This window comes from Lepisosteus platostomus, chromosome 21, assembly GCF_059453375.1.
Source record: "Lepisosteus platostomus isolate fLepPlt1 chromosome 21, fLepPlt1.hap1, whole genome shotgun sequence".
NCBI lineage: Eukaryota > Metazoa > Chordata > Actinopteri > Semionotiformes > Lepisosteidae > Lepisosteus > Lepisosteus platostomus.
Genome location: NC_142631.1, coordinates 10,647,862 through 10,666,695, shown reverse-complemented (window position 1 = coordinate 10,666,695; position 18,834 = coordinate 10,647,862). Strand labels below are relative to the sequence as shown.

The following is an 18,834-nucleotide window of genomic DNA, read 5'->3' as shown; positions in this document are numbered from 1 at the left end:
TGTTCCACAAATATGGTAAGGATACATCAGATAAAGATGTACACAGAGACAACGTCTTTAAAAATGCTATTGTGAGATCAGAAAGATTAAACACCTACAGTACAGTACAATTCTTCATTAGCAGGACATTAACAAAGCTTCCTTTAGACACTTTACAGCTCATTTCTTTTCACTGATATGATTGAATACAAAAGCTTTGAAATTAACATAGCAGATGAAGAGGACTGATTTTAACAGACTGCTATAAAAAGCAAAAGAGCAGGGCAATCAGTAAAACAGTCTTATAATGCTTCTAAACAATGCATATCAATGAGAACTGAGTCATGATAGAGCAGGTGACTAATTTACCCTTGCAATGCTACTGTTAACACGCAGCAGAAGGAGGCACTGTAACTTTTATCCTGAAATTCAGGCTAGATTAACCTGTCACCTCCACTGACACAAAGTTGACTTTATTTTGAGTGTTGTCAAGGCGCAAATCTCAAGGTATTCATGGTACTCATTGGATTGAACATACTGTACCAAAGTCCCCCTGGTCCGAACTTTGTTTTGATCTTAAAACATGATCAAAATCAAATTTAAATTTATCCGAGAAGTTTTTGAGTGTGCAATTCCATACAGTATGACATTTTGGAGTTGTTAGATGAGCGTTGGAAATCATTCTAACTGCATTCTTGGACACATTTCCATGTTCTTCAATACACATAAAAATAACTACTGGAAGCTTCTTTTTTCCCCATTTGCTTTACACTGTTTTTATTTTATATTACTACTGTGAGTCACTGAAGGAAACCATTCTGAGAGTCTTGGCATCATTCGCAATATTGACGGTGATAAAACATCAGCATCTTCATTCTAAATGGAGGTTATTTTTGTCTTGGTGTCCAAGAGGCATTGATTAGACAACAGCTGACGCCCCTGCACCTGGCAAGGCTAGAAAAAAAAAACGTGATTATGCATTTTTAAGATTTACAGTGTGCTGTGGGAGTAGGAAGTTTTAGGTGAGACAAAAAATAAACATTTTATGGACCATTTAGGCAACTTCTTTGTCAGACGCACTTAGTGAGCACCTGAGTGGTTATTTAGAATAGTATCACTAATTATCCATTTTCTAACCACTTCTTCCAATTCAGGGTCAAGAAGTGGAGCCTATCTTGGTAAGCAAAGGACTCAAGGCAGGGTACACCCTGGATGGGACTCCAGTCCATCAAACAGCAGAAACACACACACACCAGGGCCAATTTACCCAGAAGCCAATTAACCTACCAGTATGTTTCTGGAATGGGAGGACCCAGAGTTCCTAGAGGAAACCCACGTCAACATACAGGGAGAACATACAAACTCCACACAGACAACACCCCTGGTTCAAAATTGAACCCGGAGCCCCAGCGCTGTGAGGCAGCCGTGCAAACCACTGCGCCACTGTGGCACCACTACTGTTCCGATTTTTCTTATTTGCCACGTTCAAACCAATAATGAGTGATTTTGTTAAAAGTAAAAAATTCTTCAGTAAAAAGGAAAAACTAGGTTACTTTTTTCAGTTATTATTCTGAATTCAAGAAGCATTAAGCAAAACAAGAAAAACTATCCAGAACTTCCTTAATTACTGTCATATGGTGTTGATAATTTTTTGTCAGGTTGTTAAATAGTGTTGAATTGTCCCACCTTACCACATTAATAAACCATCTGTAGCTATTGTTCAGGCAGCTAGATTCTCATTTAAATTGATGACCTGGAGAGTCAGTTACAGCAGTACTTTACTGGAGCAATTTGAATGAATCCTTCCTAAAGGGTACCTGGGATGTTAATCCATGATCCTCTAATCCAGACCCTGGACGGCAAAACATTACTTCACATTGCTGCCAGTCAAAGCTTCTAACTTTACAGTTAAACTTACAGTAGGCAATTGTCCTCTGCTCTACTAGTTTTGAGGCAAATGACTGCACTCTACAAAGACAAATGCAGTCTATCGAGTTTTCCTTATGTTATTAAAACAAAGTCCAATGCATATGCTTGTCAGAGTAACAGATGCCATACATTAAGGCAAAAATAATGTATGATTCTTTTTCCATACCTGTAGCTGAAATCCCGTATTTTCATTAGGAGATGTAAGAATGTTTTCATTCACAGAGCTTTAAAATTGCACTCATAGCACAACTCAAGTCAGTGAGTAAAGCAAATGTCTCGGCTGTTTCGTGTTCTGATGCTGTCACCACAAGAAACAACAAAAACCGAAACACAGCCACTTGCTCAAAGCCGGATTTAACAGCTTCAGAAAGCTAAAACTCACAAAAGGCCAATTTTGAGATCAGTTTTACTTACCCAGATGAAAGCAGACCCCATTAGTTTTTCATATAATCTAAAAAAAGAAACAAAAAAGGACCTAATTCAGTTATTCTACTACAACATGTAATGAACATGCATGTTGCTCCTGATGACAAGTTCTATTTGTGTTGTACATTCACGGTGATAGCGTAACAGTTGAAGGATGGGCAAAGAATTATAAGTTTAAGTTTCAAATATTTAACTTTTCAAAAGACTAAATGTGGTTGCAGCAATCTTGCATGTTCAAGAAGGGAGTTGCGTCAGCCTGCGTAGGCTGCATAGGAACAGGTAAAGAGTTATCCCATGCTGAAAGGAAACAAAAAGATACATTTCAGCTGTTGAGCCTTCTTCAGGTGTGGCACCTCGAATGTTGTGAACGTTCTTGAATTCTGTGTTGTTGAACAAACATTCAGCCTACTTCATATCGGACAGAATTCTTGTAGAAATCAAAATCGTTTTTGAGAACACTAATTTCCTCAGGGAACAATTGTATTTTATCAATGTTTGCTGTAAAGGTGGGCATCTCAGCAATGTATGGGAAAGCCTTGTGAACAAATACAACAGCCTTAAGTACAGTCCATTCACAATAAATCTTCCTTGACTTGTTTACTGTATTACACTACTCAACACGTTAAAATCAAGCAAGGGAGACTATAGATTCTTCTTTGTATAATTGTGGAAGCACCAAATGTTTTTATTTTTTTATCTGACTGTAATAGACAATAGCTAAACAACTTGGTTCACTGCTACGAGTCCTGAAATCTGCAGCAGGTAGGACTTATCCTGGAAACCTGAAAACCATACACGTACTCCTTCAACACATCCCTGCCAAGATATACTGTATGACACATACTGTAGTTGGTTTCAAAGTGTGTCAGAAGAGAGCTAGCACTGATAGCACGAACAGAGAGCCTCCTCCTAAGAACACTGGATGTTCACAAGAATCAAGCAGGTAGCAAAGAACCAGAGGACACCTTGGACAGTGCTGGTCAGATGGCCACTACTGCCTGTAGAATCTGGTCATAACTGACTACAACCTTATTCCAGGCTCCAACAGGTGATATACCATAGGATTCAAAGTTGTCCTAAATCCTAAGCAAGCACTTTGACTTGTTGAGCTGTCCAGTGTCTCTTGAAGGGCACATCGGAAGTGAGCTTGAATTCAGATGGAGAAATAGTTAAGTCTGGATTTCATTTCTGTTTTGGGACATCTATAAGGATTTAAAACTATAATATTTAAGTGTCATAGGTCTTATGTTTTTTTTCTCTCCTTCCTCCTGAACTGTCTGTTTTTTGATTCAACGGTAATTACAAACTGACATTTCATTTTTTGTTTCAGCCTTCAGGCAGTCCTGGGGTTCTTAAAGTGTGATATCTCTGAAGACTCTAAATTAAGCACGAAGTAAAGATCTCGGCCATTATTTTTCTAATTTCTGTTCTTATGTGCTATTTATACTTTCATTCCCACCTCACCATGGAAACATTCAGGCAAGAAAGGGCTAATTTAACAATCAAGGATAAGTTTAAAAAAATGTTCTTGCTGGCTCTGCTTATGATTTCCAATAGCTGGAAAGAATAGACTGTTTTGTACAGTAAAGGACTTTATTCTAGTGTTACAGCAGCTTAAGTTTTAAAGGAGTTAGTGAAGTGAAGATTTTGGATGGAGAAAAGTGCTCAAATGCATATAAGAGGCAGTCATAGACAAGCACGAGCAACTCTTACTTTTTGGGCTACTAATGAGGTCAAGAAAAATGTATTATTTTTAGTTTTCTAAAATCTTAGAGCGACACAAGGCTCCTAAAGCCTATGAGGTTTTTTTACCTACACTTTTGACAGATATTCCAAATAAAGTTGGAAGCATTTTTTTCTAAAAACAGTAGAAATTGAACCTCCTGAAAGATTCTATAAAAAACCCTTATGTGAGCATTTTTTAGATTATAGATGGGGGAGATTTTGTAATGTGTTTGAGAAAAAGTGCAAGTTGTTTTTTTTACGAAAGTTTTTCACCAAAGAAAAATAAAAAAAATATGTGTGTAAAACTCCTAAGGGACTAAAAACCATCTGTTCTCTGTATTGACCTCAATATGTTTGGGACAGTATACTCACAGAGCTTCTCAGAAATAACCACATCATCTAAGGAAGACCTTTATGTTAAAATCAACAAGCTAAAAAGCTCTAGCTATTTCAAGATCTCTCCTACTGCAATTGTCATTGAAAAGCACTTTAACAGACATAAGATTACACTGGTTTTCTTTAGAAGAATGTAAGAGAGAGGCTAATGTTACATTGCAATATTCTACAGTAGCTTTTTTAATAAATCAAATTAAATTAATGCAAAGTTGCCTATTGTTTAAAAACATACCAGTACCTGTGACTTTCCTCCATATTTCCAGATGCAATAGATGGACTTAATGACCACAAACCTCAAAAGAGCCTAAAAAATGTTTTTCTGTTTTTTTTTCCCAAAAGATTATTCTGTGTTTTTATTGATCATCTTAAAAATCTGGATTAATTTAATTTTTTGTCATCTTCACTGTGCATCTGTATCAAGCAGTATGTGAAATAGGCACTCCATGCAATACATTTACTATAGATTTTAATCTCATTCTTGCCATTTCACAGCCCTGTTTCTCAGTCTAGAGCTTGAAAAGATCCTGGGAGAATGTCTCAGCACAAATACTGGTGATCCAAAAATAATATCCTGAGGAAAAATTGGTACTGAACTTTTCATGTTAAGCAAAAGCCATTCTCTAGCTGTATTAAATCTGTAGAACATATATGAGCAATTCACAGACCTTTTCTTTCATATACTGTATGTCAAAAGATAAACTGCGGAAGGAGTACGACTTTCGAACCATGCTATGTCTGCTGTATAGATGTTCTATAGCGCAGGCATCTTTATGCCTGATCTTGGAGAGATACTGTATGAAGTCTTTAGGTTTGGGCTCTAGGTAACTTAATGGAGTCAACAATTGATTTAATAATTTAAGATTAAAGAAACATTCAGTTATTGAGAATAGACAAGGTAAAATCTGAAGACCTGGGGTTCTACAAAACAAGATCTAAGACTCTTTCTCTTAGCAAATAGGTAATGATTTACCATTACAGTCACAATTTACAGCATGATAAACAATACGCAGCATAAAAGTCTGAATATAACATGGTAGTCACATTGAATAAAAAGTGCTTCTCTTGGAGTGCAGGATTCAGCATTTATAGGAAAAGAGACCATTAAGGCTCATCTGGTTAAAACACTATACTGCTCTGTGCGTGCTGAAGTAATTGCTTCCTATGCCCATTTCATGAAGCGGTTGTTCTTGGCTGCAGTTGAAAGAAATGGCTCTCTCGTAGACTAGTGTTGTTAAATTAGCTACATTTATTTGCCTTTCCATAGCCCAGTGATCATATAAAACCAAAACCCAGAAAGCGCTAGAAGGTTCTTTTCCATCTGTGTCTCTTCACCTCAACTGTGTTTAATCTATTAGAACAGAATAGATGCTACTAGAATCGAATCTATTTTAATCTATTAGAACAAAACTCAGTCATACCTGACTGAGTTTGGCGACAGAGTTTGCCCATTGGCCACTATCCACTCTCCTCCATGTGTAACAATGCAAAACAACATGACATTTGACAACGTGGACCATTTTAACAAACAACTCACCACCCCAGCAGTTCCTAGCAATTAGAAAGCATCACAGTGAAGGGTTATTGTCGTTAATGTATTAATCAAACTTTAGTTTAGGGTTTGCAAAAATACCCTTTATATATAAGACAAATGTTAAAACATGTATAAAGAATTACAGATAGAACTAAGCTGTCTCCTGCAAATAATCCCAGGGTTAAAGTTCATATGGTTCAGGTTATAGTCAGGATTAGGGTTGTATCCCCAACATGCAATTCATATTCAGCAGAGCCTGAAGATAATATAATTACATTTATGTCACTCTGTTAATATGGTTTTTAAGATATTCCTTTGATAAAATATTAATAAAATAAATTTGCAACCTGTGAAATAATTTGTCACTAGTATATTTCAAGTTGCTAATCCACATAGTTAGTTTACTGTTTTTATTTTGTGTCATTAACTTACTGTAGGTTTCCACATGGAAAAAGTACTTGTGTGGTTGTGGTGAATAATGAAATACAGCCTTCTATATTCAGGATGAGACAGAGGTTTGCTGTCTATGGTCCTTTAATCATATATTCTATTCTACAATGTACTGTAAATCCACCTTCTTTTTTAGCAAATGCTATTTTTTCAGATAGCCTGTGCTTCTAATCCCTCCAGCTGTGTGCAGAAATCTCGCAGCCAGGAGAAATCCTGATTGTATTCAGTTGAGCTGGCAGTCCTTAGATGTTTAAAAATAAGCATCATTTGCATTTCTTGTAATTAAACAATTTGCTATTTTTGCTGGTCAGCCGTTATTGAATCCAACTTAACCTCAAATAACCAAAACCCTTCTTTGCCTAGCACTTCATGTTGGTGTTCATTTATTTTTGTAGTTCCTTGGTCAAGAATACATTCTACAAACTCTGAAATTTCTTGAACTCAACTCCTAATATTAAGTATTAAGTATGTTACTTATAGGAGAAAAAAAAGTCATTTCAGACTGGTGTTGGATTAAACTGGTTAAAAGAATCACAATACTGTAAATACAGTGAGAAATGCAAAGCAAACGGTTTTAGTCCCTCTTGGTTAAATCTCCAGTTAATTTTTTACAGTTCATTAGATAATAACTTCGAATCCCAGAAACATGGGGAGACAGGTGGAACTACAGTATATAACGTAGAAGGAATGCCAGTCCACTGCAGGGGCAATAGTTAAGTTCATAGCACTATCATCTATCTGTAGGATTAATACAATAGCAAGGCATAGACGTTCTTGCACTCTGAAAGCATTCTACTAGAGAAGCAACTTGTATTGGCATGATTAATCTTGTCTCTTCATCAGGGTGGAATGGTAAGGCTACAGTACGCAAAACCTCTAGGGTTATCGACAACAGTACTCGACTGAAATGGGTCACAAGAAAATCAGAAAAACTGTCAGAAAAAAAAAAGTCTGAGGCGAAGTTTCCTGTTAATGAGGCTCAAGCCATTAAAATTTCATCGCAGCCTAGTGCTGTGAAGAGTGGATTTGTTTTTGATTAACCTGCAGCCTCAAACTATGCCTATTTCCAGCACCATCTTCTTTTAGCTTTCCCCAATACACACAAAAATAAAAAGTAAACATGAAACTGTCCCTATTCCCCTAGTGAGACTTCATTTTATCCAGTGTGTCTCATCAAATGCATTTCACATTTCGACCAGTGTTCTAATAGCATGGGTGCATTCTGTTTCTTTTAAATGATTTTGCTAAAGTGTAAAACATGGCTTACCGCATTAATGTACTGTAAGTGCTGTTAATTCCACCTGCTCCGTTGAAGGGAATTCTCTTCATCCTGGCAATAAAAAGTTGTTCAAGAATGGTGCATTTTTCATCCTGAAATGCAGTATCTGGACATGACTACCTTTCCGTATTGCTTCACTCCTATAACAAACGTGTAAACTTAGAGACCTTAGAAACAACACCTCAAGCAAAGGTCTCAACCTTACCTATTAACTGCTTTTTCTCTTCGTGTTATAAGCCATCCCATGAATCTTTGAGTTGTCCACAGTTTTCCATCCATTTCTTCGGTGCAAGGAGAACACATTGATCAAAGATGTTTTCCTTTGAGGAACAAAATATTTGTTGTATGTAAACAAATCGGATGTTTTGTTCTTCAGCACATCCTTCGAACATTCAACGCGGTACGAGAAAGCAGCTGGGGCTTTTGCAATATCATTAAACCAATTCAATGTGTTTTTTTATAACAAGGAAACAGTTTCAAACTGCAGTGTGAAGAGGCTTCTGAAACTCAGTTAGGGATTTAAAACCAGGTGCTGTGGATAATGTGCTTACCCGAGGCTGAAGTTCATGAAAAGTTTGTGAACAGTTTTTTATTACCTTCTGCCCCTGGTGAAATCATGCTTATAACTCCATCCATCCATTTTCTAACCCCTTCTTCCAATTCGGAGTCACGGGGGAGCCGGACTTTATCCCAGCAAGCAGCAGATGCAGAAGGGAGGATACATCCTGGACAGGACACCAGTCCATTGCAGGGCACATATAGACGCTACACACAGACACACTGACACCTAGGGCCAATGTTTCCAGAGGGCAATTAACCTACAGGTATGTTTTTGGACTGTGGAAGGAAATCGGCGCACCTGCAGAAAACCCACACGAACACAGGGCTCCAGTTTACATTGTGTGGTGTTGTCTGTTGTATTGTGTGTGTCCTGAGAGATCAGCACAAATACTAATTACAATGTACATGCACACAGTATGGCAATAAACCCATCTATCCTGCCGACATTCCCTTTGTCTTGGAGAGAAAACATACTAGGCCATACGTCGCAGCAGTTTGCTCGAACCTGGAGGGATTGCTCTTTTTCAACACCATTTGGGGATGAGTCACAGGAGAGATGTGAACCTGACTGATGCTACAAGATAACCCATCCATAAATACAATCTCTATATCCATTTTCAGTTTTGGGGGAGAAAAAACGTCTTATAGGGAAAAACATAGGGTTGTACAGAACCGTATGATACTAGTATTGATCCATGGTAATGCCTGTGAGGCTTCTGCAAGTGAAGGGTACAATGCCCCACATAAGGTAAACAATGCCATTTTCTGGTCAATATTTTCTGTGGAATTTAGCCCTTCCAAACAAAAGAAATTCACAGGGGGGAAATCAACAACATTTCCCTCCAGACACATGTGCAGACAGTAGTGTGGATTTTCAAAGACGTTACTATATTGTTTCGCCTCAGAATAATTACCCACTAACACTCCAAAATAAAACCAAAATCTGCAGGGATGCATTCAGGAGAATAGGCTCTGTCCTGCTTATCTTTCATTCTGAGAGAAGACAGATTTCTTTGCAAAGTTGCAAAGGCTAGCTATCATGGGACTACATCAGGGCTCGTTCCCTGATCTCACACCTTACTTGTCCATTGTCATAAGGCAGAGAATTCAGACCCCAGATCCCAAACACTTTCTGAATCTGTGAAAAGTTTGACGGACGGCAGTGGCTTCCAGCAAATTCTTCCAGGAGAAAAAAAAAACTGAATGGCTTGATTGCCATTTGCCAGCCAGTTTAATATCTTCGTTGTGGTACTTTAGCAGCTCGAAATGAGAAGTGAAGCACTGAGGGTATATTAAGTGATGAAGAACTTCACTTCGAAGAAAGGAAAAAAACCAAGGGACCCCCCTCCGTAGCCTGCAAATCAAAGATAAATCCTCGCTGGACTGAGCCAGTGTGAGGATAAATCAAAACATGACAGAAAGTGATAGCTGTGGGCAGGAGACACAGCACCAGTTGTATGAAAAATGTGACACGCCATGGAGCACAGAGCCACCATTTTTCAGAGGGAGAATGTCTCGAAATACATTGTATTGACAAGAGGAGAAAGAGACACCCTTAAGTTCAACACATCTGACATGTGACAGTATCTCAGACGTAGCAATTGTGTCTCTGAATTCATTTGTCCTCTGCTCGACTACAAAAGCCTGGAAACAGAACTGGAGGGCTATTTTAAGGGCGCACAGGCCTACAGTTTACTCTCCCAGAAACACAAAAATAGGAAAGATTTGTAAAAGCCAGAAAAACTAATAACATTCAACACTAATACAGACATCAACACCACTGCTCTCCCCTTAGTTCCCACTTTAAGTGGGCAAAAACAAACACAAGGACTGTTTACTAACAATATACATCTATATATTTCCATATACTGTAAAAGGTCACAGGTAGCACTGCTTTGAAATAAAAAACTGATATTTGAAAGGTCATTCATTAAGAAACGTGAGGTGCCATGACATTGAATTATCAACAAAGTTCTATTTTTCAATGTGTGGTGAAGCCGCGAGGGGCTGAGACTTTGAAGGACGGTACTTTCCCTGTGAGCTCCTACTTTTTTTTTTTTTAAGCTTTTCCCCCTGCACAGGATGGCAATGCGCAGATCTCAGGTGATTTGACAGGACCCCAGCAAGCAGGAGGATCAGCTGCGCATCGTCCTCCAGACAGGATAAATCGGGCACCGAGCGAAGAAGGAGACGGTCTTGACAAGGAGGCAAATCCAAAGAAGAACTCGGTCGGATCTCTCAACCTTCGGGTAGCACAAGCTGAATCTGTTCCAATTCTGAAGTTCTGCTACATAACCTATTATTTTTCTCCAGCTCAGCTGCAAGGGCAGGCATGTTGCTAATTACAATCTTTCCCCAGGACCAGTTGGAGGGCCACTCTGTGGCTATTATTTTCCTCCAGGCTAAAGGACAGCATCATTGCTAACTATTTTCCCCGCAGTTCTATTTCTCCCCAGCACAAGGTGTTATTTTACATTTCAAATCGTGTGGGGAGTGTGTCTGTGCTTGGGGCCCACCTGCTACCTTCGGCCCTATTGTCAACTAACCTATTGTGTTAACTTAGATTTAGATTCAAACGCAAAAAAAGGGTAAAAAGAATTAAGAAATACTAAATTTGTTGTTGTGTTCTGTTTAACTTAAACTGTAACACAGGCAAAATAGTAGGTCATATGCGAGTATGGTACTGTAGGACTGCAGGATATACATATAGGGCATTCGCCTAAAATAATGGAGATAAACAATGGAACAGAAAAATACATTTACAAATTAAGCTGTTAAAGAAGCTATAAGACTATGCTTTTTTTTTCATTTGCAGCTGTGGAGACATCACCTTTCAAACATGCAATACACGTCATAGTAATTCTGTTCTCATTGATAATTCAGATACTTTGTCTTTTCCTGTTAAGCGCAGAGGCACAGGCTAACAAACAAATACATATGCAAAAATAAAAATGTGTGAAAAACTAATTTGTTGATTGGATTATGGCTTAATCCAGGTACTGCAGGCATAGCAAAAACAAATCACAATTCATCACATTCATAAGACATCAATATGCAAGACAATGTTTATTATTCATGAACTGTTTTGATGTTTTTTTTTCTTTAACTGCACCTTAATCCTTATCTGTAATTGGAGCAGAGTGACAAATCATTGCATTGTCTTTAAAAGTGTAAAGCACAGATTTTGTTTTCCATACCTGTAACATTATCAGAATTACAAGTTCATAAAGACCTAGCATCATACATTGGTCTATGGAAGTGATAGCAAATAACAAGAGATCAAAACATTCTAAATGTGCTGTTATTAGAATCAGGTAGAGTGGAAGGTGGGAAGATTTCAAAAGTGCTCTTCAATCATTATCCTTGAACTGCTAACCTACAGCTTCTCAGCTTTACGGACGGCTAAAATATAAATGATCACTTTCAAAAACAATTCTGCCGAGTTTAAAATAAATAAAAGTGACACCACTGGAACAAAAGAACTTCAGATATTACACATATTATGTTGTGTTCATCAGTCATAATTCACCTTGCAATTATTGTGAGTCTTGTTCTAAAACATTTGGCGAACATACAGGTAGTTAGTTCTATGGTGAATGTCCACTTCTCCAAAGCATCCAGAAATGAATTAAAAAGGCTTGAGAAGATTTTGTTTTACAGCAGAGACACAGCTCCATTCAGGTTATATTTCAAGCAACACTAGCTGATAATCTTCATTCAAATACTATATCTAAAGTGACTGGTTTGAACCCACTGTGCAAAATAACATTCATGTACAATCTGAAAGCACCCCTGGTGCTATTTTTATCTTTTTATATATCCAGCAATCTTGTGGACAATTGACCAGATTGCGGTGCGGTGTTTTAGAAAAAAAAAAGTTTTCCCTGAAGAAAGTCTGTGCAATTTTACCGGGAAGATAAAAATCTGCAAATGTAAAATCAATAATTTAATCTATAACATGAGTTACAGCACAATCTTTAAAAAAAAGGCATCTTTGCCTCTTATCATTGGCTTTCGGAGGCCACTGCTGCATTTTCCGAGATACAAATCTGGATTGAATAAGACGTAAATGTATTGCATATCCACATGCTTGGCATGGGGGAGACAGTAAATATAGCGCAGCTCATCTTTTTCTCAGGAAAGTGTTCAGGGACCTCACCAGAGAAAGCAATCGAGACAGACAGGAACACCATGAAATGACCAGTTCAGTGACTAGGTACAGATTCTGTCTGTCGACTGTGGCCGAACCTTTTTTGGATGAAATTGCTTGAGGAAACCTCGCCAGAAGCATAAACAGCAGCTTGAACGAAAGAAGCTCTGCCTTTGCTGCTGCAATTGAGCCCCAGACCTAGACCAGTCCCTGCTGGTGATATTTAGTTCTCTATACAGTTTCCTTTCAGAGTGGGTCGCAAGGGTTGATGAAGCCTATAATCCGCAGATTTACTGGCTGCAGTTGGGCAGTTGAAGTGATGAGGCGCTGGGGCAGACGGCGCTGGATGAACTCCTTCGGGCAGACAGGAAGGCAACGCTGTCCTCCGCTCCGCTGCTCCTCGACCGCACAGCGACCGTTTCTCATCCAGGCTTTCCAGGTGGCAGTCGCACAGGTCGAGCAGAGCCGCCACCTGCTCGTGGAGGGGTGGCGACTTGAATCTCCTCTGCGCCAAGTAGAAGAAGGCTTCCACAAAGGCCTGAAGGCCCATCCCTGCGACAGGAAAAAAAAAAAAGGACTTCATATTCCGCCGCTGCTCAACAAAATAAACATTTCGCCCGGGCCCTGTTTTATTCGCCGCTCAGGAAAGCACTTCAAATTGCACTTGCTTGCTGGAAAAGGGCTAATTGCAAATCCTACCGCCAAGCACTCCTGAGCGTGAACTCCAAAGGCAAGAATACCTGATGTCTGTTACAGGCCCTCTAAGCAAAACAGCAAGTGAAAAAGGACCAAACTGTACGAATGAGGTTATGTTTACTGGCTCCCAACAAGATCTAATTGTCACCTTACATTTAGGATACCAACTGACAGTAGGTAGTAAATAGGCTTCAGTAGTATGTCCGGAGTTCTGCAACTTGACTCAAACTGCATGGTCTACCTCGAAATGTAAATATGATTTTAAGGATCTCCAATTTACAGGAAAAGAGCACTAAATGATGTAGCTCCAGGATTTTTTAATTGGAAAGGCCAACACATAATGAGCTGATTCATATTGTACCTAAGACCACCCTCTACAATGGATGATCAAGCTTTCTCTACTGCTGCCCCACGACTGTAGGAGTCACTGACCAAAAGCATCAGACAGTGGCTGTGGCTGTGGACCAGTTTTAAAAATTAACAATAAACATTTTCTTTACTATAGCTCAATTGAACATTGTTTTTTTCCCTGTTTCTAAAGATTAGTATTCTTTCGAGTCTTTTTAAGAAGCACTTATGAATTAAATGCATTACATTATCACTAATAGGATACATTGCCAAAGAGAGTGGAGGACAGTGTTCTGTGGATGGCAGCAAGCACTGCAGGCTCCCACCTGTTCCCTTTTGCTGCTGTTGCGCAGAAAGCCAAGAAAACCCTGACTGATTAATGCCCAACCAACTTCACCAGACCTGGTCACAACTGGCTAATAACACTGCCAAGCCTCAGACCAGCGTGGACCATCTGCCCTTTAAGCAAGCATCCTTAATGCTTAGGGAACGCAGGAGTGTTATAATGAATTTTAATGTCACTAAATATTGAAGTGGTCAGCTAAACATTAAAAAGTAACCACAGACGTTAAGTATACCTACTAACAGATAAAGAAATGTGCAATAGTAATAATTCTTTCAGGCAAAAGGCAGCTGTTACTGTAGCTCACAATGGGTGTGCTTATACCCTTATGCTGAGTACCTACAGAATACCGCAGCTGCCAAACAGACTCTGCCACTTCATCCTGGCCGTTCTTCTTCTGCCATTTCTATGTGAGAATGGCATCCCATTTGCAGTTTCTGCCTTACTGCTGCCCTGACAGTTCCACAGAGAACAGGGAAACTATTTTTTTCTTTTTCATTTTTCACAAGATTCATTCCCCACATGTATTTACTCGACTCTTCTCCTCCCCTAACCGACAGCAACACACACTTCCCCCCCATGAAAGAAAAAGCAGCCTTCAGACAATAGTTACTGCAAGTCTTCAGATCTCAGAGGTAGTGCTCCTGTCTCCAGGATCTGCTTGTGTAATTTGTAGGTAGTTAAAATTTACTCTATCATTTCTATTTGATAGAGTATAAGATGGGCTTCTGTCTCCCCCAAATAACTCATACCAGGGATTTTCAAATACTCAACCAGCATAAAGTCATGCAGTCTTGGTAGGATGGGAGCTGGTTGTGTCCATGGGTCTCTAGGCTGTCTAGAGTCTTAATTTCCTATTTTACAGAGAGCCACAGGCTTGTTATTGAATTCTGCAACACATACTGTAATCCAGGCTTAGTACTCCAAATATTTTCAGAAATCCATGGAGGCAGGCCTCATCTATTTGGATAACTGACTCCTTCTGAATTCCTTATGTCAATGTTGGGCACAGGTGGCAAGACTACAGGAGAATTTTGCCAACATGAAGCAATAACAACATTATTTTACTGAGGACCAATGAATCTGCACAAACTCTCAAATTAATCTATCAATGTTTGAAAGGGCGAGAGAGCTTGAGAGCGCGTGGAAATACATACGTGGCTTAGTTTTATTCATATTCTTTTTGATAAACTTGCCGGCACTGTATATCACAACACAGAGGTATAAATATACAGCATATGTGCACTTTTGTAATCAACACCAGTGTGATTTGAAAAGCAAGTGTCTGACTAGGTTTTTATGAAGTGTCGTAGTACATAACGAAATGCAATCCCAAATGGATTAAGAAAAATGAAACACATCTCAGTGGTGATTATAAAAGGATAAAATCAAATTGCCTTCACATTGCACTACATTGGTGAAGTGTCAAGTTTCCTTTTATAAAATTCCAATTATTTTAATAATTTTTGTTATTGTAAAGTAGCTTTCCAATGAATTTTAAGTCTCCAGTTCATTACTTTATAATTAACTCAGATCAGGCTATCTAATATGGCATGAGTATGTCAGAGGCTTTAACTTGGATAACGCTACATAAAGCAACTTTTTTATGACATTGCAGCCTGACAGAACTCATCCCATCTCATTTTCCCAGTGGGCCATGCCTGGTACACCTCCAGCAGGAGGCACCCTGGAAAACCCTCACCAGATGCCTGAACCACCTCAACTGGCTCCCCTCGATTCAGAGGAGCAGTGATTTTACTCCAGAGGCCTCCCAGATCGCCGGGCTCCTCACCCTGTCAAAGAGAGTAAACCCAGCAGCCTTATGGAGAAACCTCAATTTGGCTGCTTGTATCCCCAATCTCATTCTTTCAGTCTAGGAGCAAGCAATAGGTTTATTTCACACTGAAAAGAGAAGAAGAAAACACAACATTTCGGCCATGGAGCCTTCTTCAGGTGTCTGAAGGCTGAAGAAGGCTCACACCTGAAGAAGGCTCCATGGCCAAAACATTGAGTTTGCTTTCTTCTCTTTGCAGCATGGAATAAACGTATTACTTGTTCGTTTGCAGCCTGCGCATGCTGACGCAGCTACCCACCTGAAATTCTTTCAATCTATGCCCCAAGCTCTCTATGGGCGAGGATGGGGACGCAGATCGCGTGGAAAACTGAGAACTTCGTCCGAAAACTCAGCTTCCGCTTCTCCGCCAGGCTTCGATACAATGTGTGGACATTACTGCAGCCACTGAACCAATCTGCCGGTCAACCTCTGATCCCCTTGACCCTCCCTCACAAACTAGAGCCCAGGGTCCTCCACTTGGGACAGCTGCACTCCCCTCGCCTGGAGGGAGCGATCCAACTGCGCTACAGAATAATACTGCCATCATGCCTTTTTATAATTCACTAGATCAATTTAGTTACTGCTTTCTTTTTGCCCTATGTGGCTCTCTAATTCCACATTCCCTAAACAGGGCAAAGAAGAGACGCTGAGGTCACTTCATACAAGGATGGGGATAATCAGGATAGAAGACCAGACTGAAGTGTGAGTAATCCTCAACATTCATGTCTTTGGGAGGAGGAGGGAGCCTGCAAAACACAGTTAAAACCTGAGAGAACATTCACACTCCAGAAATACTCTGACTGGAATGGAAGCCAGGACACTGGAAATGTGAGGCAGGCTTAGCGTTCCTAATCACCATGCTTTCATGCTGCTTTTTCTGTCGCAGTGCAGAAAAAAAATATGGATCAACCAAATACTTTAATTTACCTGGAGGTGAATTTTACATACAATATCATGTACTGTGTGATAACAGCAAGACCAAGCAGGATTTAAAAAAAAACCCAAACCAATGGCACACAGCTAAGTACCTGGGGGAAAACCTTTAAGAAAAAGGAAGAAATTGACTTGGCAGAGCAATGGTGAAAACCTGAAAATGAATTCTCTGACGGCAATCAGGTTTGATCTCGTTAATTAAAAGCAAAAAAGACCAAAAAACAGCTTGAAATCACATGATGCTAGAAAGGTACTGTCATAAGTATCCGTCTAAAATAAATACAAATCCAAGGGATACTTTGCTGGCAGGAACTGCAGAGATCTGAGGATTTATCTACAGACAGCAGCTGTAGCTGCACAAAATCATGCTGTTAGTCACGGCTGGCTGGAAAGAATACAATCGCTACAGCTCAACTGAGTGACTCATCCAAGCTCGGATCGAAATTTAAAACAAAGTGATAGCTGATGACAGATGAAAAATAACACGGAAGTTTGACTTTTGGGGTTGACAGGTGGTACTACTTGTGTCAAGGTGACAAAGTTTCTCTTTTCTAATTAACACTTGGCTGCGATTAATCAAACCCGAGCAGCCTACTCAAAGGCAGAAAAGTAATATAAGCATAAAACAGTTTGGCCCTGCAATTTTAAGTGGTATGTAAATTTAAAAAATGATAAAAAGAAAACATTAAAACTGTATCCTTAGGTCTGTTCTTCTCAAGTATCAGAAAATACCAGAACTTCTTACGCTTCCAGTCAGAAAACAGGTTCCTTATGTAAATGACAGATCTTTATATTAAAATAATAACCTAATTATTTAATGGACATGAAAATTGGGTTTTCAAAGCCCACCTTTTGTTTTTGCCATGGAACGTTTGGGCAAGTAAGGTTTGACAGGGTGAAACACAGAAGGATCCCTTCAGTCTCTGAGCCACTTCTGTTACAGTGAATGCCTATTCGAATCCCATATCGGCCCATTTTGGGTTCCCTGCAGGGGATAGCCAATGAATGAATGCTGAAAACACACTGTGAGGTTCAGAAGATTTTCACAGTGGCAAGATCTACTAACACAAGGAATGGCCAATGAATTAATGAGTGTTAAAAACAACTGGAGATAAAAACTGAATATGTGCAACCTAGCCTACCCTGTTCTAAACCAGCTCCCCTGAAACCAGAAAAGAAATGCTCAAATATACCAAAACAGCAAAGATTAAAATAGTGGATATACAGTAGCTCTCCCGTACGTCTGTAGAGAAACTAAAGCAAATGAGCGTGAAGATTTTCTTTTATTTTGCTTTGGAATAATAGGCCATTTGCCACCGAAGAATCTTTAAAAAAAAAGTCATAAATAGATGTTAAAAAAATTGGTTGCCTAGCTATGGTTACCTTCACGCCCATTATATACATTTCTTCAAGATAAGAAAAAAACGACAGAAGAAACTTTGGAAAAGGAGCTCCAGCCACAAACAAATCAAACATGTTTATTTTTGCTTCCTGTGTAATTGCCTACCCAATATTTATTCATGAGGTGGGGCCAATTAGCAGCAATTTAGAAAATACAGAAAATATAGCCCAAGACAAATAAATGGCACGCAAATATTGTTTGTGATGACGGGTGATCAAAACGAGAAAATGAGGAAGCTCTAGTTGGAAATTCAGCAGACTGGTACCCTGGGGATAAGATGCTGGCTGGGGTTTGCACTTCCACCACACAGTTTTAGAATATGCATGTAATTCTATTCCCATAAATGCTCCAACTATGACAGATATTTAAATTTTTAAAGCCTGTTAGATATCATATTTTCTACATTCCCGTTCTGGGACTCATTGAAGCAGAATATGACCTTGGCATACATTGATCTTTTCCAATTGCTAAATTACACAACTTCTGTAGACATTGTACAAAATCCCTTCGTTTCCAGAAGAGATTTTACACACAAAAAAACTTTGGAAAAAATCTTGCATTAAAAGTGAAGTCAGGAGTGAGAAGTAAAATGAATCTTTTTAAAGCTGCTGTAGATGGAAATGAGAGATCTGGTATAAAAAGGCATTTCTTCTGATGGTATAGAATGCAAAATGTGATGGGAATGAATGAATTCTCAATCCAGAATATCTGATGCTTTTGGGGATATGGATAACTGTGCAGTAATGAATTTACAGTACAATTTACATTAATGAATTTACAGTATATCTGACTGAATTTTAAAATGGTTAGGCTTGTATTACATATCTGATGTGAAACATGTTTAGTTGCAGT

At 39.1% G+C, this 18,834-nt stretch overlaps 1 protein-coding gene and 1 long non-coding RNA gene across 4 annotated transcripts in view; both read right to left on the bottom strand.

The window, feature by feature from the left end:
• Nucleotides 1-2,322: 2,322 nt before the first annotated feature.
• LOC148644030 (uncharacterized) lies at nucleotides 2,323-8,033 on the bottom strand. The gene is made up of 3 exons (XR_015928893.1): nucleotides 7,921-8,033; nucleotides 7,704-7,766; nucleotides 2,323-2,359 (listed from the first exon to the last, which is right to left on the bottom strand). It is a non-coding gene; the product is annotated as an uncharacterized LOC148644030 (long non-coding RNA).
• Nucleotides 8,034-11,316: 3,283 nt separating this feature from the next.
• The window catches only part of ttll11 (tubulin tyrosine ligase-like family, member 11), a 309,887-nt gene continuing 302,369 nt past the window's right edge, over nucleotides 11,317-18,834 (bottom strand). For all 3 annotated transcript variants that reach the window (XM_088614922.1, XM_088614923.1, XM_088614921.1), the window contains one exon: nucleotides 11,317-12,978. In XM_088614922.1, coding sequence (XP_088471048.1) covers nucleotides 12,650-12,978 — 329 coding nt within the window. In that variant the 3' untranslated portion in view covers nucleotides 11,317-12,649. The remainder of the gene's footprint in view (nucleotides 12,979-18,834) is intronic.